Below are 23,064 nucleotides of genomic sequence, written 5' to 3'. Positions count from 1 at the left end.
CCGCAGAGCCGAGATTTTGTCAGCTTCGTGTTCGTCTCGTCTGGGTCAGGTCAACTTAGGGTGTTGACCGCAGGTCACGGTCAGGTCAGCGCCCCCAGGTCACGAAGTTGGTCGAAGTAGGTCATGTCGCATGTCATTCGATTCGGCAGGTCTTCCTGAGACCATTGGTAGCTTTCCCGACTCGCTAGCTCAATTAGATGGGGAGTTATTGACGAAAACTAATATGACCTCGATGACGTCATAAGTGACGTCACGCAAGGTCAAAATTGCAAAAGTGACGCATCTACCCTTGCTAGGAGTGCATCAAATCACGATTCTGTGTGCAGTGTGCTTGAGAGAGTTGGAGATCGTTCCCGGCGCCAGAATAGCAGTTTTTATTTTTCCCCATGGTCCCTAATGGTGAAGTCACGAAAATGACCTGACCTCATATGACCTTTAGGAAAAATCCGAGATATAGGTACAAGTTGTGAGACTCGTAATGGGTACTAGATCCTGCAAGTTTCATTTCCCTGTGACAGCTCCTCTGGCAGTGAGGGCGTTGCGTTAACCCTCGCCGGACCTATTGGTTTTTTGCATACGCGCCGGCCGAGGCGGGGGGGGGGGGGGGTACGACCCCCCTCGCCGTTTCGCCCCTGGTGGAGCTAACGCGTCGCGGAAAAAACGAGCGTGTGCGCCGTTACGAGACGCAGAGATTGGTATCCGATTTTAACCCTATTAGTGGCAGGCTCCTGGCTACCCCATATTAGTGGCAGGGGGGGGGGGGCTGTTTACGACCCCCCCCTTCATATCTCGAGATCTAACGGGCCGATTTTCAAAATTCAAACGGCATTCGATTTGGTTCAACGAGATCTACATTTCTAAAAGAAAATAAAATTAAAAAATGTCAATAGGGGGTAGAGGGGGTAAAAAAGGGCAAATTGCAGATACATTTTAGACTGTTTATCACGGTCAGGTTTCTGAACCAATCTTAACGCAACTTTTGCCGATCGATAGAGAATGAACCAGGAATTCACATGGATCCTAAAAATATGCATTTTCAAAAATCATAGGCGGATACAGATCATTGAGATTGGGGGTACACAAAAAGTATAGTAAATAAGGTTTTTGTTGGTACTGTTTCTTAAAAGGGTGGCAATGGTCTTGTTATGTTACAATTTTCTTATGAGAGAACGACTAAAATTGTATTGGTCATGCATAGGCGGTGTCAGGGCACCTATGTTGGGAGGTAAAAAATAACCCCCCTTTTTGGACGCCTAGATCCGCCTATTATAGCAAAAACGTGTCAAAAGAGGATGCACAATAACTTTGTATATGTTATCACATGATACCTTTCATTCGCTGTTCGTAAAACTGGTGCAGCATCGTGATCTTCGCCCAAATGACTCGCTTCACGAATAGGACCCCCCAATTCCCAGTGCACTGGAGCGGCTCCAGTAAAGTTATGAACTTGAAAGTTATGAACTTGAAATTTTGAAACTTGAAAAAAAATAACTGAACCCTGGTAAAGTTATGAACTTGAAATTTTCAGGGAATGTGCCCAATTTAGTTTTAGGAAAAGTCAGAAAATTTCAGCATCGTAGCTTCAGCGGTTTCGGAGATATTCCCGAAAAACCTGAGGGGTGGATAAAAACAACCCCCCCCCCTGCCACTAATAGGGTTAAAGGTAGACTGCCACCTTTTTTCCACAAAACGGTTTTCACTAGAGCTGAGCCACCTATGTCCCAGACTGAAGTCGGTTTTCCGAAATTCGAACCCGTTTGCGAGAAATCGGAGACCAAAGTTCAGTTTGATGCAATTTTTTTAGTCCAAGAAAACCGACATCTCTACTGTTTATCGATAACTTTGAAACATGAATTTTCTTATCTTTTGGTAAATATATGTCAAAACTTTGATTGTTTCGAGATCAGAGAAGAATTTTGGAGTGTCAAAATAAAAGTTAAACTTATATATTCAGTAGTTCATTTTTTCCAAAAAAAAAGTGTGGGAAATGGGGTTTAACATGGGCCAGACCCATTCCAAATGAGCCATGATTTTTAAATGTTTTACGAACTTAAATGCAAAATAAATTAAGCATGGCCAATTTCTTATGAAATCATAGGGGAAGTTGGGGCAATGCCGGAGTTGGGGCAAAGCCGAAATTCGAGATATTTCTAAAACTGTACGACATAGATGCCACGTCTCAGTGATGCTCTGAAGCTTAAGTGACTACAATTATCGCATCTTTGTTACGAGTCGTCATTTGGAATAGGTTCGGCTGTGAGGGCGCCAAAAGCGTTTTCAAGGTACGTTTCCCTTGTACTACATGCGCCTTTGAAGCTGCATTTCTTACTCATTATGCTACCGTTTGTCTGGCCAATTCGGTCAAGTAATCTTCAGCATGTCTTTGCATAAGTGTGCTGCCTATTTGAAATTTATGCAGCACGTTTAAAAGTTATGGGCCTGCAAATGAAAGTATGGCTGACTGGGGTAATGCCGAAAACGTGCAATTACGCACGTTAAAGCACGCTACGTGGACTTTACTGCTGTAGAATAGCAACGCGTATTTTTAGTCAAACAAATTACACTTTCAGCCGGCACAACGGCCTGTTACCTATAAGGAATGATTTACCTGGCATTTTCTTATCATATCACACAATTATAACTTCCAGTGTGCACCAAGCGTCCTCAAGCTCTTAAAACGCGTGTCAGCTTTGATGAATTTTGGATAAAGTTTAAGATAAATTGGCAAAACATCAATGTCGGCATTCCTCGTAGATCATTTATCCCATTTTCGGCTTTCCCCGCAGTCCGTGGCAACGCCGAAAAAGTCAGTTCTTTGATATTTTTAGTTTTTGCGCTTAACGGTATGCGAATTCATCAAATGCGCCTGGTATGTTTGAAAGACAAAAGACTGGCCTCTCGAATGACGCTAACAAGAATAGCTTATGTTGTCTACCTTGCGTGCTACGGGCGTCAGAAAAAAGTATTCGGCGTTCCCCCAACTTCCCCTATATTAGTAAATCATAAAATACCTTACTTTTTCAAATAAAATGTAATAATCTTATGACCTTGAAGGCTAGTGATGTGTAAACATTGTCGCTAGACATTAACCGATTGATAATTGTATGATAATCGACAATTTTTTCGCGATTCACGTGATGATACTTTGTCAGGTGAATTCTAAAATTTTGTTTTGTCCAGGGAATAAATCATAGGCCGATCTGAGAAAACTTTTTGAAGGTGGCAGTCTTCCTTTAAGGTACTAGGTCAACTGGTGACCTCTGAGGTCAGGTCAAGTGCCCCAGGGTACGGTTCAGTTTTTGGTGAATAACTTCGCAAAAAAACGGCCGCAGAGCCGCGATTTTGGCAGCATCGTGTTCGCCTTGCTCAGGCGCGTCGAATGATATACCTACTTTTTGCTCGGGTCAGGTCAACTTAGGGTGTTGACCTCAGTTCAAGGTCAGGTCAGCACCCCCAGGTCACGAAGTTGGCCGAAAAAGGTCATGTCGCATATCGTTCGATTCGGCAGGTCTTCCTGAGTCCATTGGTGGCTTTCCCGACTCGCTAGCTCAATTTGATCGGAAGTTATTGACGAAAAACTATTATGACCTTGATGACGTCATAAATGACGTCATGCAAGGTCAACATTGCAAAAGTGACGCATCTAACCTTGCAAGGAGTGCATCAAATCACGATTCTGTGTGCTTGAGATAGTTGGAGATCGTTCCCGGCGCCAGAATAGCAGTTTTCATTTTTCCCCATTGACTTATAATGGTGAGGTCACGAAAATGACCTGACCTCATATGACCTTTAGGAAAAATCCGAGATATACAAGTTGTGAGACTCATAATGGATACTAGATCCTGCAAGATTCATTTCCCTGTGACATCTCCTCTGGCAGTGAGGGTGTTGCGAAGTTGCGACATCTGAAGACCGTGCAGAGGTTCACTTATGACGTCATAGGTCAGTGACCTGACCTGACCCAAAAATGCGGTTGGTGTCAAAAGATCCGGCTTGAATCAAAGGTCAGGTATGCCAAGTTTCAGCTCTCTATCGCCAGCGTGTTCGGAGCTATCGCGAAAAACCCTATGGGGGGGGGGGCGGCACCCGTCCCCCCTCGGCCGGCGAGGGTTAAAGCACCGGCATTGTTGTAATGCGATTTAAAGCGCTGTCATTTTTGCACACTTATTTGCGACATCTGAAGACCGTGCAGAGGTTCATAGGTCAGTGACCTGACCTGACCCGAAAATGCGGTTGGTGTCAAAAGTCAAAAGATATGGCTTGAATCAAAGGTCAGGTATGCCAAGTTTCAGCTCTCTATCGCCAGCGTGTTCGGAGCTATCGCGAAAAAACCCTATGGGGGGGGGGGCGGCACCCGTCTCCCCCTCGGCCGGCGAGGGTTAAGTTGACCTAAGGTGAGTTGACCTAAGGTAAGGTCAAGTGACATTTATTTTGCCAGCATCGTTTTCCTCTTGTCGAGACGCGTCGAATAAACTATAATTTGACGGTGAAAGGTCATTTTGAAAAGTTGACCTCAGGTCAAGGTCATGACCTGACCGAAAAAGGTCATGTTGCATATCAGTCGATCCGTATCGTCGAGATGAACACATCTGCGGTGTTTTCATCGCTCTAGCATGTCTCCATCAAAAGTTATTGTCATGGGACTTTTTATAACCTGATATGACCTCAGGGTCATAAGGAGAGGTCACGGATGCCATTTTTCGGTTCAGCTTGTCGAGTTGACCTGTAACACAATGCTTGAGAGTGTTTGGAATGACGTCCGTCCAAAAAGGCGCCTTTCAATTTTATCCTATTGACTTATAATGGAGAGGTCGCAAAATTGACCTGACGTTAGGTCACCGATATCAAAATTCTGAGATATCCATTTTTTGTACCTATATGTTGTTGCTCTCATTAATTGCTGAAAGTTTTAAGGTGATCGTTCAGTCGGTGCAGCTATGACGAGGATTCTTACTTTTTCTGAGGTGAGGTCACTTGACGCCGCTTTTAAGATATCTGCGAAAAACCGCAGGGGGGTATTCCAAAATCCCCCGGCCCGGCGCGGGATAAAAAAATTAAATTAAAAAAGAAAATTGTTAAAAAATAATGGTCTCAGGGCTGTGACGAAAAACAAGTGGCCTAAATCCGGTGAAAAAACAAGATTTGATGGTACCCTAGGTTTGGCTCCTTCAGTCTCTGCCCCCCCCCCCCCCTCCATGAAAATTCCTTAGACGAGGCCCTGGTATGTTGGTATGTATGTAATATGCATGCATGTATGTATGTATGTATGTATGTATGTATATACCCTTTCTTTTATTTAGTGGTCGCAGCTTACTAGGAATGCGGCATACACGCCGCAGTGCCAGAAGCACCGCTGTTCAGTGAACTTGCAAGAGATGCTGTCTAAAATGGTCGCAAGCGTTTAACCTGTGGTGCTGTGGGGCTGTTCACCACATATTAGTGACTGGAATTTTACGTTAATCAGAAATGGAGAATATCAACCTGGTGCGTGTTCCAAAAATTCAATCAGTTCGATCCAAACGGCCCCAAGTAAAAGAATTAATTTAAGGAGCGGGTTGTTATATTTAAATTACCAAAACGAAGTCAAAAACCAAAACAGCGGATCAGACAATGGAGCGACGAAGAGACGAGAATGAAATCCAAGTTTGCCAAATATGCCCTGCCTAATCTAAGTTATAAATCCCGGACAGAACGGGCCTAATGGAGCCAGACGTAACGCGTCTGCTCGGGTCAAGAGCTCGGCCTAGAATGTCGGGGGAGCGGAGCGCGCGGCCCGACGCAGCGGGCTGGGCCCCAGACATGCGCAGAAACACTCGGAGACCACGCGGCGACGGATCGAGCGCGGATTGGTCAGCAGACTGCTGCAATGCAGGCTGCAGACACGCGGTCGCCTCGTGAAAGGGTACAATGTTCACTGGCGCGCCCTGGGCCGCCCCCAGCACCGGGGGGGGGGGGGTAGCAACGTCACAACAAGTCGGCGCGCGAATCGGTCTGCGCCGGCCCGGGGACTCCCGTGTCGGCCGGCGACACACGTGGTTATTACATCATCGAGACGAGGCAACGAATAACGCAGGCGCACCACAGTACTCACCGCCTCAGCGCGGAGCGCATACACGATAAGCCAAAACAATCACTTTTCACATCACTCGGTGCGCGACGCGATCGACACTTCACTGCGCGACGCAATAATCACTACACGGTACGGCGCAACGCAATTGTCACTGCACGGTCCTGCGCGACGCAAGAATCACTACACCGCGCGACGCAGTTATCACTTCACTGTCGGCGCCACGCGATCAGGATTGTCCTCGAACGCACGTACGCGGGCGCACTTAAAAGTATCGGAAGTCCGGTTGCGGCCGGAACTGCACGCGGCGGCCGCTGCGGGTGTGCACCGGCGCAGCCGCGGACGGCTTGTCGTCCTTGGCCGGCGATGCGGAAGACGTCACTCCAGGTTTTGAAGTCCTCTTGCCGGACGGTCTTGTAGTCGTCGGCGTCTGTGTCGGCTCGTCGGGCGCCCCAGTGGCGAGGGGCCCGAGCGAGGTCGACGGTGACAGCTGCTGCTCCGGAGCCGTAGGCTCGGTACTGCTCGGACCAAGCGTGTCCTCAGGTGGCGGCATGTGTGCCGGTTTGAGTCTGTCGACGCTTACAGTGTCGTGGGCGCCAGTCGGCAGCTCCAACGTGAACACTTTAGGGCTGCGTCTGATGACTCGCATGGGGCCGCGGTACGGGGACTCCAGAGAGTGCCGCACGCGGTCAACGCGTACCCACACGTGTGTGCATGTCATGAGGTCGGGGGGCACATGTGTCGGTGGTGTGCGGGCATGGTTCGAGCCCTGTGAGAGTGTGACAAAATCGATTTCTGACATACGCTTTGCCAGTTCTTGGACGTACTTTGTCCCGACGGGGACCTTCTCGACGGCGCAGCGGGGAAACAGCACCTGCGCGCCTGTGACGGCAGTGAATGCCGAAAAACCCGACTCTGCTGGCATAGCTCTTATACCTAGCAAAACTACTGGTAGCGCGCGCAGCCACTCTTGCCTGCGCGCCCGGATGGCGGCTTTGAGCGTTCGGTGGACTCTTTCCACCATCCCATTACATGTCGGATGATAAGCAGTGGTTCGGAGGCGATGGAAACCTATCATTGAAGACAAGTGTGAAAACAGTTCTGATTCGAATTGGGAACCGCGGTCCGTGACTACATGCAGTGGCACTCCGAACCGGGACACCCAAGTGTCGAGGAAAGCAGAGGCCACACTTTCCGCGGTGATCGAGACCAACGGCACGGCCTCGACCCAACGCGTGGCGCGATCGATGCATGTCAACAAATAACGAAATGGCGCGGTGAAGGGGTGCCCGTGGGGTACTGACGGTGGCAGCGGCCCGACTATGTCTATATGTACAGTTTCGAACCGCTGTGAGGGCACGTCAAACCGACCGGGCGGAGAACGAGTGTGCCTGTGCACCTTGGCTTCCTGGCATGCTTCACACTCCTTCACCCATCGCGCAATGTCACGGCGCATATCATGCCAGAAATAGCGAGAGCTGATGAGGCGGGTGGTGCCTTTCCTACCCGGGTGCGACAGGCCGTGGAAACGATCAAACACGGCGCGCCTGCATGCCTCTGGTACGTACGGGCGTGGATGTGGTCCAGAGTTTTCACACAGGACTGTGATATCGCCAGAAAGTGTTACTGGCTCCAATCGGGAGGTGTCCTGCGGGTTTGAGCGCGATCCTGGACCTGACTCGGAATCCTGGTGCTCTGAATCGGCACTGCCGGCGTCTCTCTCCTTTTCCTGCTTCTGAGCCGCCGCGATAAAATGGAGGTCACATGCATCGAGGGACACTGCATTTACCGGGCGACTGAGGCAGTCCGCCACCACGTTGTCACTGCCACGAATGTACGAGACCTCCGTGATGTATTCCGTGACGACACACCAGTGGCGCTGTTGGCGGTCAGACTTAGCCGTGTGCGGGCTGTGAAAAGCGCGCACGAGTGGCTTGTGATCTGTTCGCAGGATAACGTGGCGGCCTTCGATCATGTCACGAAAGTGGAGTGTGGCCAGATAAGCCGCGAGTAGCTCTCTGTCATACGCGGCGTACTTCTGTTGGGCCTGACTGAGCTTCCGTGAAAAGAAGCCAATGGGAACGGGTACTCCGTCCACAATCTGATGGAGCGCGGCACCCACCGCGACTTGTGATGCGTCAGTAACGAGCTCGTACTGCTCGCAGTGTGGCACTGGGTGTGGCAGAGTGCAGGCGCCAGCCAGCGCTGCTTTACTGTCACTGAACGCCTGAGTCTGTTCCTCTGTCCACGTCAGTTCTTTGCTTTTTGGGTTGAGTCGAATCAGTTCTGTCAGGTGGAACGTGACATCGGCGAATCGCGGAATCATACGCCGGTAGAAGCCGATGAGTCCCAGATAGCGACGCAGTGACTCTGAGTCATGCGGTAGGGGGAGGTCCAGAATCTCCTTCACTCTGGCCTTGGGAGGTGTGACACCTGTGCTGGTGACGTCATGACCGAGGAAAATGAGTGACTTCTTCATGAACTCGCATTTCTCCAGTGAGATGCGAAGCTTGTGCTCAGCCAGCTTGCTGAACACGAGGCGCAAATCTTTCTCATGCTGCTCCTGGTTCTCGGAAAATACCAGGATATCGTCGAGATAGACGAACACGCACGGCACGTCTCGGAAGATGCCGTCCATGACCCTCTGGAATGTGGCACCTGCGTTGCGAAGCCCCATTGGTATGAAGGCGTATTCGTACAAGCCGAAGGGCGTGGTGACGGCCGTCTTCTCTGAGTCAGCGGGGTTCATAGGCACCTGGTGATATGCACGGAGCAGATCGATTTTGCTGAACCACTGAGCGTTGTGGAGCTTGGTTGAGAGGCTCTGAATGTGCGGCAGTGGGTAGCGGTCCGGTTTGGTTACGGCGTTGAGCGCGCGGTAATCACCGGTGACACGCCACTCACCAGGGGTACTCTTCGGAACCATGTGGATGGGTGAGGCCCACGGGGACCTAGACGGACGAATCACTCCTGTTTTGAGCAGCACATCGAGTGCTTGCTTTGCTGCGGTTAGTTTGTCGGGCGGCAGCTTGCGTGGGCTGGCGAACGTGGGTGGAGCGCTGCCGGTGTCGATGAAGTGAGTGGTTTTGATTGGCGAGTCTCTGTAATCCGGCTGGTTAGGGCTGAGAACAGCGGGGTGATCCTCTAGGATGGGCCGCACTGCCTCAGGCACCTGAGCGAGATCATTTATCACCAAATGAACAGACTCCCCGGTCGTCGGTACACCGGGAGCAGAGAGCAGAGTGGTGGAGTCGCGGAGAACTTGGGAACCACAATCGACAACCAACGAGTTGTGAGCGAGAAAATCGTTACCGAGTAGTGGCTCTGTCACTTCAGCCACTACAAATGTCCATGTGTAACTGCGTCTGAGTGTGGGGAGGACAATATCGAGAGTGGCCTCGCCATGCACGCGCAGTGGCTGCCCGCTGGCAGTCGTGATCGAAACAGCGGACGGGTGGATTATAGTTCCGTTCACATAGGAGGGCGGAACCAGGGATACACCAGCGCCAGTATCCACGATGAATTTCAGGGGCTGATCATTCACCTTGGCTGTTACCCTAAGGAGCGGCAGGCCGAGGGCTGCGTTTACGGCCTGCTCCTCTCGTTTCCCGACTCTGAGGCTGCATGGGAGGGAGATGCAGCTCGTGAGGACGGCTGCATGGTCAGATCAGCAGCTTTGTCGGGCCAGTGACACCATGGCTTGCAAGTGCGTGCTCGGCTGCCGAAAAACAGGTGAGCACGGCATACTTTCGGCTTCTGGTCAGGGTGGAACGGCGTGAGACCGAGAGACGCCCTTGAATCACGAGCATCACGAGCAGGGGAGTGTGTGGCGGCTCGGCTCTGCGGCTGAGTGGCCCTGTGGTACCTTGGGTGCTGCTGAGCCACAAGGAACGCCTGTGAGTCAGACTGTGGGTCCTGATCCTGACAGTGAACCATGTTAGCAGCTGAGTTTTGCACAAGAGGCATCAGTTCGTCCGCGAGTTTGCCCAACTGCGACAGTGAGAGCTCGCGCTGAGAAGCCAGGGCCGTTGCAATGCCTGTAGGTAGCGACTGGATAAATTTGTGCCGAACGAGATCGTCTCCGACACCAACCTTGTCGGCCACCTCTCTGAGCTCGCTTAGAAAGAGTGAGGGGCGGCCCGTCAGACGCGTTTTGCTGATCAGTTTCTCAAACATCTCTGGCTTTGTCTTTTCGTACATGTCAGTGACGGCTGTCTGTAGCTCAGAGAAATTTTTGTTGCTCAAGACAGCACGCGGAATGTGCGAGATGGTTTCCGGAGGCAGGGCAGAGAGAACGTGGTAGAATTTGGTCTGCGAGTTGGTGATTTTGGCAATGTTAAATTGGGCGTCCATAATAGCAAACCAGCCGTCAACTGCGGTGTCCATAAAAACCGGCGGCTTGATCGACACATGATGGACTGGCTCAGCATGAGCGGGCTCCATCGTGCCGTCGTTCGTCATGATCGTTAAAGTATAGCCGGTGTTTGCAATGCACTGAACAATTAAAATTTAAAACACCGAGTGCAAAATCTAAAAGAGCCAATGGAACGCCGAAATAAAATCACCGAGAAGATAAATGCCTAACTAATCACACGGCGGAGGGATGGCACAGAAACCATCATGGAAAAGTGGCGCAGAATCCACTGTGGAGCGACGGAATAGCAATCCATGTGGGGGAATAATATAAAATAATTGATTCGGGAATGAGCGGAGGCGACAACCCGGAAGTATGGAAAAAATCGAACAAGAATCACGTCGGGGTCACCAATATGTGGTGCTGTGGGGCTGTTCACCACATATTAGTGACTGGAATTTTACGTTAATCAGAAATGGAGAATATCAACCTGGTGCGTGTTCCAAAAATTCAATCAGTTCGATCCAAACGGCCCCAAGTAAAAGAATTAATTTAAGGAGCGGGTTGTTATATTTAAATTACCAAAACGAAGTCAAAAACCAAAACAGCGGATCAGACAATGGAGCGACGAAGAGACGAGAATGAAATCCAAGTTTGCCAAATATGCCCTGCCTAATCTAAGTTATAAATCCCGGACAGAACGGGCCTAATGGAGCCAGACGTAACGCGTCTGCTCGGGTCAAGAGCTCGGCCTAGAATGTCGGGGGAGCGGAGCGCGCGGCCCGACGCAGCGGGCTGGGCCCCAGACATGCGCAGAAACACTCGGAGACCACGCGGCGACGGATCGAGCGCGGATTGGTCAGCAGACTGCTGCAATGCAGGCTGCAGACACGCGGTCGCCTCGTGAAAGGGTACAATGTTCACTGGCGCGCCCTGGGCCGCCCCCAGCACCGGGGGGGGGGGGGGGTAGCAACGTCACAACAAGTCGGCGCGCGAATCGGTCTGCGCCGGCCCGGGGACTCCCGTGTCGGCCGGCGACACACGTGGTTATTACATCATCGAGACGAGGCAACGAATAACGCAGGCGCACCACAAACCAATCAGCGTCGTGGTTTTGCGAGCGCTGATTGGCCAGTGTTCGCCGGCTCGTTTGCGTTGTTTGCTTTGAAAATTTTTGAACAAAAATACACGATCCTTTATAATCGACGCACGGCGATATTTCGTAAATGTTTTTTTATAGTTTGATTGGGATTGGTGCGCGAAAGGCGGCTTGGAGTAAGTAAATCTAAAGCAAATCGTAATGAGGTACTGTTTTGCGGTAGGTTGCCGACATAAAGTTGTAAAAGATAGATGTCAAGGATGCAAATTCTTCAGGTTTCCAAAGGATGCTGAGTCGAGGAAGAACTGGATAGCATTGTGCAGGTGAGTACCTACCTAATCAAATCAATTTGACTGTTTTTTTTCATTTTGATGCTGAATATATTAGTACACTCAAGTCTGATATCATTTCACTTAGTCTTCAGATAGTATACTGTCAGCATATACCTGAAGGCTGAAGTTCATCAGAATTAAATTTAAGGTGCAGGTATATTTTTCCTTTGTACGGCTACGTGAGGCTGGGTGGTTCAAAGTTAATTTCATTTAAATTTCATTCTGACTGTTGATGATTGATATTCTCAGTTTAAAAAGTTTAAATCATTAATTAATAGTGAAATAAATTATTAGTAAAGTAAGTTTTAGCAATGTGTGGGTACCTTCTTATCCAATGTGTGTTCTTTTGCAGACCTGATGGTCGGATTCCAGGTCCAAATGCTCGTCTCTGCAGCTGCCACTTTAAATATGGTGACAAAAGCAAAGGTCCTTCAATATTCAGGTGGGTAAATATGACAATGGTATATCCTAAAGTAGTTAACATTAAGAAAGATACCTATACATTGTATGCTAGAAAAAAAAATCAACTCAAAATGTAAGCTGCCAAGAGAGCTAGATTTATGATCCTAAATCTATTTTCATTCTGGAATCAATGACAAACAGCTTGTTGACCTGGCTGTAACTGCAAGATTGTTGAATGTCTGATTTTTTTTTTAAATAATGACCTGCCATGAAGAACATATGTCTATGCAGTATGCCCACATGTGATCTCATCTGATAATGTGCAGAATCTGAGATGGATAAGTGTAGTTGTACACATGATAAAACAAATGTACTAAATTGAAAATATTGAGCAAGTTGAGCAAAGTGCTTTATCCCTTTATTGGATGAGTCCCTTATCCAATAACTCCAGCTGTTCTGTGTAGGTGGCACTGGGCACATTTTTTTTTCCGAGTTTTGTTATACTCGGATATACAATGGTATATCCTAAAGTAGCTCACAAGTTGCATTCACTCATCCACCTTTCTGGATCCACCACATTATGCCTGGGCACATTATGCCTTGCAGTGTTAATTTCAAGCTTAAGAGCCCCAGAAAATGTATTTCAGTTCAGTTAGTGTATTGCCCTTATTCCTATGAGCAAAAGCCAAATGGCATCTATGATTGATGGCCAATGTTTCACCCCTTACCTGTTAACTTGAGCATTGCACATGTTTTCTTAACAGCTGTACTCCCTTTGCAAAGGTGACTAATTATTTGTAAACCAACCTAATAATAATAAATACACTGTGTGAATGGTATGCTATGTATTCACAGATTTGGGAAAGGTCATTTAGGTACATTACACAATTAAAGGGTCATAACTTTTTTGTATGTTGGCTGTTGTGCCCATTTGGGACATATTATGGTCTCAATGACAATAGTTACATTGTGTTCACTTTCCCTCCCCCAGTACTGAGTATAATGATGCTGAAGGCAGTGAAGATGACAACGGAGATGAGGGCAGCACTGACCAGGTCAGGAGCTCGTTCAAGAAGCCGCTGGACCCGGAGAAGCGCGCGCAGCTGGTGCAGCAGGCCATTGCCGACACCCAGGAGCGTGAGGCGCGTCACCGACACATCAGGAAAGCCCTGGACCAGCTGAAGGAGTCGGGCCGCCACACGCGCCCGCTAGCAGAGGAGATCCGCAGGTCGGACTCGGCCGCCCTGCTCAAGAAGACGTACTGGCCGACCCGGCAGCGCAAATACCGCTACGAGTCGCCACCCGTCTCTGACGACTACGTGACGGACGACGACGACATGCTGGCGGACGCCGACAGCCTGGAGCGTCAGCTGGTCGCCATGGTCCGCATGCAGCGCAAGATCGCCGAGCTGGAGCGGCGTCTGAACTCGCGCCGGCTGCGGCTGCAGGAGGCCACGCGGCGCTACGACGAGGTGTTACAGGAGCTGGACCGGCGCCGCGGTCTGGACGTGCGCGCCGACCGCCGGAGGACCAAGTCGCCGCCGCCGCGGCCGATGGCGGCGGCCCACCCGGCCACCGTGCCGCCGGCTGGCTCACTGATGGTGCTGCGCAGCGGAGCCGAGATGCTGGAGGCCGACCTGCCGCCCGGCGACGACATGAAGACGCTGCCGACGAACCTGCCGCTGGCGCTGCGCGTCATCAGCCGGCTGAGGCTGGAGGTGCTGGCGCTGCGCAGCCGCGTGCTGCATCTCGCCTTCCGCGAGACGACCATGCGCTGCGAGATGGTGGACGTGAACCGGTCACACGTCGAGTCCGAGGTGCGCTGGATGGACTCGCTGAACGCGGTGTTCACACCGGCACAGAAGGCTCGCCTGCGGCCCGGCTGTCCGCCCGTACCCTGGGCCGAGGAGGACTACCTGCGCTCCATCGATCTCCGCTGGGTGTGCCGGCGGCGCACCTTCGACTACATCCGCGAGAAGATGAAGATCCCGCTGCCGTCCATGTTCTCTGTTCGCGCCGTGGCCTCGTTCAACCGTCTCCCAGAGGTGACGCGCCGCTACAACGAGCTGGCGCGACACAAGAAGCTGAGCTTCACTCTCACGACGAAAGACAACGGCTCCGATACGGATGATTCTGAAGTGGCAAAGGCGGCGAAGAAAGATGCGCCGTCGCCGCCGTCGGCCGAGACGGAGACCGCCCCAAGTGACGCCGCGGCGCCTCAGACCGCAGAGGAGACCGGCAAGCGACCCCGCGGGAGAGGACGCGGCCGCGGCAGGGGGCGAGGGCGCGGCCGCGGCCAGCCGCACGCCCCGGGTGAACGCGGCGTAAAGTGGCGGCCGTCGTTGCCAGCTGACGGTGATCGGGTGGCCGCTGACCAGACGGTGGCGCGCGGCGGTAAGCGGCGACCGCCGGGGCTGGCCACTGATCCGCCGCCGCTGACGAAGCGCTCCCGCTGGAACACAGGCCTGCCGGAGTCGGTAGTGGACGACTGGGGTGCGCCCGTGCAGCAGCATTCGCCCGGCTGGGCCCACCGCGAACACTCACCGTCCAGTAGCGACATGTCCGAGCCGGATGATGGGATGGGGATGGTCCCCTCGCTGTATACCAATGGCCGAGGGGCGTCACCGGCCCAGCGCAGGGGCCGCGGACGGCCGGCGGCGCGCCATTGCTGGTCGTGACGCGACAGGGGCGCCACGGCGCACAGTGGAGTGAAGGCTGCCGAGCCAGAGTACAAAGAGGGCGCTGCCGCTCACCATAAGCGCAGGCCGCTGACTAGGGACACACTGCGATGCTATGGGTGACACACATTCATGGTGTATTCCAGTGTGTAGAAAACAACGTTCATTCTTCATATTCATGCTAGCGATTCACGCACTGTTACGGTTAGGTTTTAGTTGCACTGTGTTCATGAATTCGATTCAGGCTTGGCATCCATGCACGTGCAAATGATGCCTTGTTCAGTACCAAGTACCAACATTGGACGGGTCTTGGATGCCTGTTTGGATTACGGGCGTGGGCGGATAATGTCACGTTTGCCAAGCACCACGCTGGTCGCCACGAACTCTTGGCGACTAGAATTGCATTTGGGTTTTGGTTGTAAGTTTGTTGACACTTGACTAGCTGTTATGCGATGCTAGAAAGTCTGAATAAACGTGCTGTTTGGACATTGACGATAATTTGTTTCTTTCATCATATGCGAATAAGTGTACCTTTGTGTAACGCCTAGTTGAGTTGCTACAAAAACAGTTAAAGACAATTTAGGAGGCCGCTGCCAAAATAGTGCACTTATCCTCGCCGATTCTGAAAAGCTCCGAACGGTCTGAATCATAGACCTCTGTATACAGAGGTCCATGTCTGAACCGATGGATGGTGGCAGCACGAATTACAACAGACTGCGCAGAGAAGTAAGCACTGTTCTGAAACCAGTTCACAGGCCCGATAATTGTTCGATCATGGGGCATCGAACATGAATCGCGCATTTTTTGTGATCAGCGTTTGTTCAGTCGAAAACTAGAGTCGGATCATGTGGGTGTGGGTGACGAGTTCATTACCTATGCATTATGCAATTATGTCACGAGACCATTCAATTCTGAACTTCGATATTTTCAGCAGCCGAACGTATGAACAAAAAGAATATATCGGCTTTGTACCCATCGCCATGTTCAAGCATAAGATTATACTTGGTTTGCGGTAGATTGCGGGTCTCTAGCTGCCAGACATATTACCGAAGTCGGACGCCACGCTCTGCACCCTTCCCTCACTTGCGGACTGCGCTTCGTTCGCTTTTCATGAGCACAGCGCCCAGCGACCCCACCCGCGGGAACTACACCTCAGAAATACGGCATTTCGTTTCCCTCGTCCGTCTATTGAGAGGGCGATGGGGGACGGGAGATCCGTTCTCTCGTCCCGCCATCGTCCGGACGACCTCCACACCGCGGGACGACCACCAGTACAACACAGGACAGCACGTGCACCGAGCGCGCGCGCGTGCGTGACAGAGAGCAAGCGGCTAGGGGTGCTAACAAGCGGTAAAAGGGTATGCGCACGCGCGCGAGACACGCAGGACTTCTCTCTCGCAACCGTTCAGCTTGACGCGGCTGCGACTGGAACACGTGACGGGCTATTCCGTGCGCGCGAGCACACTGGTCTGAAATTCCAGAGTCTTTTTGTACTAAAACCAAACCTGACTACACACGCCGGGAGTCTCACAGTGGATTGGTCTTGCCGTCTCGATGGGTATTGCGAGTGGAATTCCGTAGCGGAAGAGGGCGGCGGCCGCCATCACAGCTGAACGCGCGCAGAGAACACATAACCACACGCACACACGGCGCCGCCTCGCTACGAGCGGCGGATGCGTTTGGCGCGCGGTGCGGGCGGTCGGGCGGCGCCGGCCGCCGGACCGGCCGCCTCCTCCTCGGAGTCGGAGTCGGCCGCCTCGTACGCGCCGGTCATGTAGGAGGGACGCTGCAGACTGGCCGGGAGGGTGCCCTCCTCGCGGGCACGGTCCAGCGCCCGGACTGAAACGGACAGCGGTCAGCACGCATCGCAACGGGGCAGCGGGGAGGCGTGGGTATGCACGTGGTGAAATGGTAGGCGTATATCAGTTGATGAGTCAGTAAATCTTTCATCGCTATCAGCCATTTAGATAATGATGCATCGAGCCTCGTATCACAACGTCCACGTATCAAGCACGGTTGTCTACCCTACCCGGCTCTGACACATCGCGGTTAGATTATCAACAGAAATTATTTATCTGATGACTGCACACGTTTCTGTATCCAAAGACGAAACTAGGTATCCGAGAGTCTGGACTTTCTTCCGAAGTGTCAGCAACAAGAAGCAACTAGAAACGCAATTGCATTAGTGCAGTGGCCATTTCACACACGCCTATCACTGGCGATCGGCATAGTGGCAGACCAAATACTAAAACTCGACTTACTTTGCTCCTCGAGCTGGCTGTTCTGCTGCCTCAGGTCGTCAATGTCCTGAAGATGAGCAGAATTCTTGCGGCGCATAAACTGAATGTAGTCGGAAGCCTTCTTAAGTATCTGAGCCCGACTCGACTGCAGAAAACGGGGAGGGAGAGAACACGTGGTCAGCATTTTCTAATGTACATCGTCTTAGAACATTTATTTTAATGTTTTGAATCGTACGTGGACTTGATCGTCAGTTTTGGTTTATCCTAAAACCAAAGGCTCGTATAAGTCACAATGATGAGCGTTATTGACAACGAATATCGACGTAACAGAGCGATTATCTTACCGACGCAAGGCACATCTCGTCCCGATCAATACAGTGCCCCAACCGAGTAAGTCGACACTAGCGCACCGCATATTACGCTCGTGGCCGATTCTGAGCTGCAACTCGACACCTCAGCCTACCTTTTCTCCCTGCAGAGAAGGCACCGTGTCCCTTAGACCGCAGAAGCTGTCTTTTATATGGTCCCGTCGCTTCCTCTCCAAGGCGTTGTGGTGTGCTCGCTTCTCCGCCTGAGAGCCAAACTGCAGAAGGGGCGAATTGTTATACATTGAACAGTCTATGTTTGTTTTTACATGATACGAATGAGTAAATGTGTGCTAAAACGATTTAACCTCGAAAAAATGTCACGATGTACGTAGCATTCTCCGATGACTTGATTGGTTCTATTGCAAGCGATTACCACATGCTACTGTGTTCGTCAGCTGTTCAGAATTCACATCGAAAAGTTGTCGGTGTAAGACAAATTATGTCATCCCTACCATTCCATCAATATTGAGGCCCCGTTTCGATAATTCGTCGATTTATCCTCAAGCATACAGGGTGCTGATGCTGATGACGACTGATTGAGATTGCCGTGCTATATATCAGCATTCCGAGAACAGCCTTGGTCCAAGATAAGGCTACCTATCTTATCATTTCCTAGAATGCAATCGCAACTCCCCACACAATCTTCCTTCGTTACCTCGCCGGGCCTATCGGTTTTCTAAATACCTACCGAGGGAAAGGGGAAGCAAATTCAATCCTATCGCCGTTTTGGCCCTAATTGAGCTATAGCTTGGCGACAAAAACGATCAGCGTTTGCGTCGTTACAAGACCCAGCCCTTGGTCATCAACATTGAGCTTTCAGGTGACGGTCGCTCAGATGACGCTCACTCAAGTCACTCGCAACAGCTGGGGGGGGGGGGGATGCATATGTGCAATGAACTATCTCTCACCAGGTCAACCTCATAACAATAATTAATCACACAAGGTTGTGACTCTCATCAGCTACTGAATATCGTCCCACCCCCGACAGGCTTTGGATCAGTTTCACCACAACGCACTCACCTGAAGCTGGTTTTTGGAGCCCGAAGAACCGTCTCCATAGCCACTCTCCAGGTCCAGGTCGTCATCCCCATCGTCCTATAGGAAAACAGCATGAAGCCTCAGTGTCAGGCAACGACATGCTGAAGTGCTTACAGTGGATAAATTGGCATTAAGATGTATGTTATAGCATGCCTTTGAGGATTTTATATGGTTTTGATATCGATCACAATTTCATTCTACCATAATATCAAGCTTAATTTGTACTTTGTAGTTTGTAAACTTACCCCACTGTCAATGTCGTTGTAACCATCCTCATCACTCATGATTCTACCTGGAAATTAAAGTATCATAGTCAGAATAGAGCACTAAAGCAGACATCTATGTAATGTTTACAAGGCAACCTAAGGACATACAAAATTAGGGAGCCATGAATATTGACACATGGCAGTAAGCAAAAACTATTTAAAATGCCATCAGACATCTCCACAAAATCCAGCATGTGATTCTAGCAGTGCCCAATCTCAAAAGCTCTTCAGGACCTGAACTGAAATCAGTTATTACCAGGGGCAGGGATATAAACAATAACTGGCCCACTAAATTTTCAATTGATTTCTTTCTTATAACAAAAAAAAAGATTGATAAATGTCATTAAAGGGACCCTCCCACCTTCAAAAAAGTTGATGAATTGGCATGAAAGTGATGTCGCTCGGTTCAGAAAGAGCTAAAACATATATCTACCAAATTTCATCGAAAAATATTCACCGGTTTTCAAGATATTAGACTTTTACTTTTGTTTACTTTTTGGGATCTCCGTTGTTCCCAGCGACTTTATTTGAAAGTGCGGCATTTGTTGCGCGCAAAGCAGCATATACCACCGCGTGCTACAAAACGTTTTAGTCAAACATTTAAAAATCGTTAGATATCTGTGCTGACGTCACACATTCAGAGGGGTATTCCTATGCATTAGCCCCTCTGAATCAAAACGCTGCAATTTTGAAATTCAATATTTCCGATTTAAGGCATTTCTCGATGTTGTGAGTGCCGAAACCTGTAATTGTGAGCCAGGGACCCCATTTTGGCTATCTCAACTCAAATCTAATGTTAAGGTGGGAGGGTCCCTTTAAGTGTTGCGTTGCTCTTGCATTAGGACTAGGATAAAGGAAACAAAAATCTGAGCAAGTTCTTTACTCCTTAGGTAGGGCCACTTAAATCTGTAACCTTTGGCAGCTAATGGGTGATGAAATCCCAAGGCCCAATATCTTCAAATGTTGGCTGTCCTTCAAAGTCTGCCTGTCGCTTATTACACATTGACCGATCATATTGCATTATTCAAACCTACACATGCTGCAATCAGCATGCTACTTGCTGCAATCTCCATTGGCTGTAAGTAGCATGCTGATTGGCTGATGACATGGCTGCATTCCTCAGCAAGGCACGCATTCCTCAGCTAGGCACTCTTCGGAATGAGAAATGGAAATCTGCGTCTCATCTAGGGTGATCGTTGAGCCGTAAAAGCTCCTGACTTGTGCTAGTCTCAGCTCAAGCTACAAAACTGCTATTCCAGTTCAAAACATTGTCAAAAGTGAAATATTTATTTTGAAAGAAGTTACTCATTCTCAGACCTCGGCCCTCAAGACATGCATCTTGATCTGTGAAATTGCCACCATCCTTACGTATGAACTTTTAAATAAATTTGTGAATATTTATACAAAATCATAATGTATATTTATTTTACCTGAATTTTTAAATCATATGGTGCCACTGCCCAGTGACTGAAATATATTTTTCTGTGTAAAATAAGATCATAGAATTTGGGACCAACTTGAAACAGGCACATGGATCACACATCATAATAAATGGCATTACATTTCAGACTAAACATGAAAGGTAGATTATATATTTAACTTCCAAAAACATATTTTTATTACCTTCAGAGTTTAACAAATGGCAAGAAGCGTTCAAGTTGAATTCGGCTAAATCAAAACATCGGTCATAGAAGTAAGACCTTTTCCGGGAGCATGTGCATCACAGAACATAAATATCTAATTGAGGCAGGAAAAACTTTTCGGGGAGCCAGATTCAATGCAAAATTCAGCAAAATCCAAACCAAAACCAACGTGAATGACCTTTCCACACTTTACGACAACAAACGTGGCGAACTCGGCACATGTAGGTGATCTGGTAGCTCAGGTAAGAGTGCTGCCATGTTGAAGAAATACCTTTATAAACAATTTTCGGCATATGCAAATACACTGTAATTGATATTTCATATCATTCGCCATTTCCAGGGCCTCGGCTAACATGTTAACTGGTGGGCCAAATGGCCCACCAGTGACGCGAAATGGCCCACCAGCCTCAAAGATTTGGCCCACCAGTAATTTTCCGAAAAATCTAAGTTTTCACATTTTACATCACGACGTAGGTAGCCTTTTGATACAGACAGAGACAGAAGTCCTACTACATTGTTGCATTTATTAAAAGTAAGAACTTGATCGTCGTTGTCCGCCTAATACCATCACCATTCCCGGTTTCTTGAGACAGCCGTATAGGTTAAGCCTCGGTCACACTTCACCGGATTGGACCAATGGACGAGAAACGGACGGCGTCCGGTGATGTCCGGGGGATGTCCGTTCGTTTCCGTTGGACGTCCGTTTCTCATCCGTTAATATCCGTTCCATGTCCGGTGGTGTCCGGTGTGCTCAACCGGACACCACCGGACATGGAACGGATATTAACGGATGACAAACGGACGTCCAACGGAAACAAACGGACATCACCGGACGCTGACAGTTCTCGTCCGTTTCTCGTCCGTTGGTCCAATCCGGTGACGTGTGACCGAGGCTTTAAATTTTATGCAATAATCGTGAAAGACGTATGCCTCTGTCAATTACAGATAGTGTCGGCGGCTTTCAGCCGATCGAGGTCTGCCAGAGTTCTTGCAAGCTTTCCGATCGATCGAGTGGTTGCAGTCACATAAGCATCTGCCGCAGACCAGTCGGTTACAAGAAAAACTACGAATAAAGAACAGACCAGTTCAGACGGTCGGGGATAAGCCTGCGAGCGATCTCAGACGGCTCGCCGATAGACACGATATAAGCCAGAGTTAAACTAGAGGTAGTGTCGGCGACTTCCAGCCGATTGAAGTCTGCAAGCGATATTATGCGTTTTCACGACCGGTATGATATCACACATACCGGTCACACATCTGACCAGTCGGACGAATTTCGAACCGTTCACAGTCAGCGTTCCAAAAATTTCTCCAGGAATAAGAATGGATAATTTTCCACTCTCACATTTTGGGTAGCTAGAATTTTCCAGTCAGACACCCAAGAGAAATCTGAAGTTTGGGACACTGTTCACCAGAAGTGAACATAACTTAGTTTTTTTTTTATAAAAAAAATATTAGGGACGGGTTGCGCAGTGCGCTTGGGCTTTTGAGTCAATTCTTTTCCATGCGACACCAATAGGCTTAATGATCATTTTCAGAGATGTTGGGGTTGCTGCTACAACCCACTTTATATATAAAGTTGCACTCGTGCTGTTCACAATTCCTCCCGATCCACCCGACAACGCCCGATCCCGTCCGACCGCTTCCAAATCTCCGACTAGTCGGCGAGCGATCCATTCAGGGTTCACATCCGACCGGCCATAAGTTACCGTCCAAAGTTTTATAATCTGCGTCAATATTTTGTGCATACTTGTGCGATTTTATGTGCACTGCCGGAGTATCACCACTGAGAGGGTTGTGGGTCCCTACTCTCTCCTCTCTGTGAAGAGTCGGGGGGGGGGGGGTCGAGCCCCGTTTTTTTTACATTTTTTCCATGCCATCCTGACGTTTTTTGCAGAATAAAGTGGCCGAAATCTGGGGAGAAATCGAAAAGGGGGGGCTATGGCTACGAAGATCAGTCCATGTCGCTGCCCAAGTGGCCCACCAGTCAAAATTCCTTAGCCGAGGCCCTGGCCATTTCCCAGGTCTAAACATCCTCAATCCTTCTTGTTATAACGTGAGCTCTTTATTCACAACCAAAGCCGCATTGCGTTAAACTTCCTAGAGCGCCAAACACCGATCGCTACTACCACAACCGCGCTCCGCGCGGGCCGGCGGCCGACTGCTCTCGAACCCCGCGTCTGCGCGCCGGCGCCGCCAATGGCGTCGCCAGGCCCCCGGGCAGGGGGGAGCAACTGGCGTCGCCAGGCCCCGGGGCAGGGGGGGAGCAGCTCGCGACACCACACCCTGCCGCCCTTAAAACGGAACACATTCACTTTAACCTGCCGCCCTTAAAACGGAACACATTTTAAACCGGAACGTGGAAACAAACACATTACGCGTCGGAACGTGGAAACAAACACATTACGCGTCGGAACGTGGAAACAAACACATTTTAAACCTCGGCGATCAGTCGCCTCGGGCACCTCCGGCGTCAAACACATTTTAAACCTCGGCGATCAGTCGCCTCGGGCACCTCCGGCGCCGAGCGGAACGGCGTTGCGAGGGGCCCTCAGTGTCCCCGCCGCCCCTGCCGCC

The 23,064-nt window shown here is 50.0% G+C and overlaps 2 protein-coding genes across 2 annotated transcripts; one reads left to right on the top strand and one right to left on the bottom strand.

Moving 5' to 3' along the window:
- The first annotated feature begins 11,143 nt into the window (after positions 1-11,143).
- On the top strand, positions 11,144-15,422 carry LOC122380754. Its single transcript, XM_043364168.1, has 3 exons — positions 11,144-11,843; positions 12,205-12,294; positions 13,246-15,422. The coding sequence occupies exons 1-3, from the start codon at positions 11,722-11,724 to the stop codon at positions 14,930-14,932; spliced, it is 1,899 nt and encodes a 632-aa protein (XP_043220103.1). The 5' UTR covers positions 11,144-11,721; the 3' UTR covers positions 14,933-15,422.
- Positions 15,423-16,098: 676 nt separating this feature from the next.
- LOC122380756 (protein max-like) lies at positions 16,099-22,645 on the bottom strand. Its single transcript, XM_043364169.1, has 6 exons — positions 22,617-22,645; positions 18,824-18,870; positions 18,561-18,635; positions 17,636-17,755; positions 17,194-17,317; positions 16,099-16,771 (listed from the first exon to the last, which is right to left on the bottom strand). Exons 2-6 carry the CDS (start codon positions 18,860-18,862, stop codon positions 16,593-16,595), a joined length of 537 nt encoding a protein of 178 aa, XP_043220104.1. The 5' UTR covers positions 18,863-18,870; positions 22,617-22,645; the 3' UTR covers positions 16,099-16,592.
- Positions 22,646-23,064: the final 419 nt, after the last annotated feature.

Source organism: Amphibalanus amphitrite, unplaced genomic scaffold (genome assembly GCF_019059575.1).
Source record: "Amphibalanus amphitrite isolate SeventyFive unplaced genomic scaffold, NRLGWU_Aamphi_draft 000106F_arrow, whole genome shotgun sequence".
Classification (NCBI taxonomy): Eukaryota; Metazoa; Arthropoda; class Thecostraca; order Balanomorpha; family Balanidae; genus Amphibalanus; species Amphibalanus amphitrite.
This window is presented reverse-complemented; position numbering and strand designations above follow the sequence as displayed.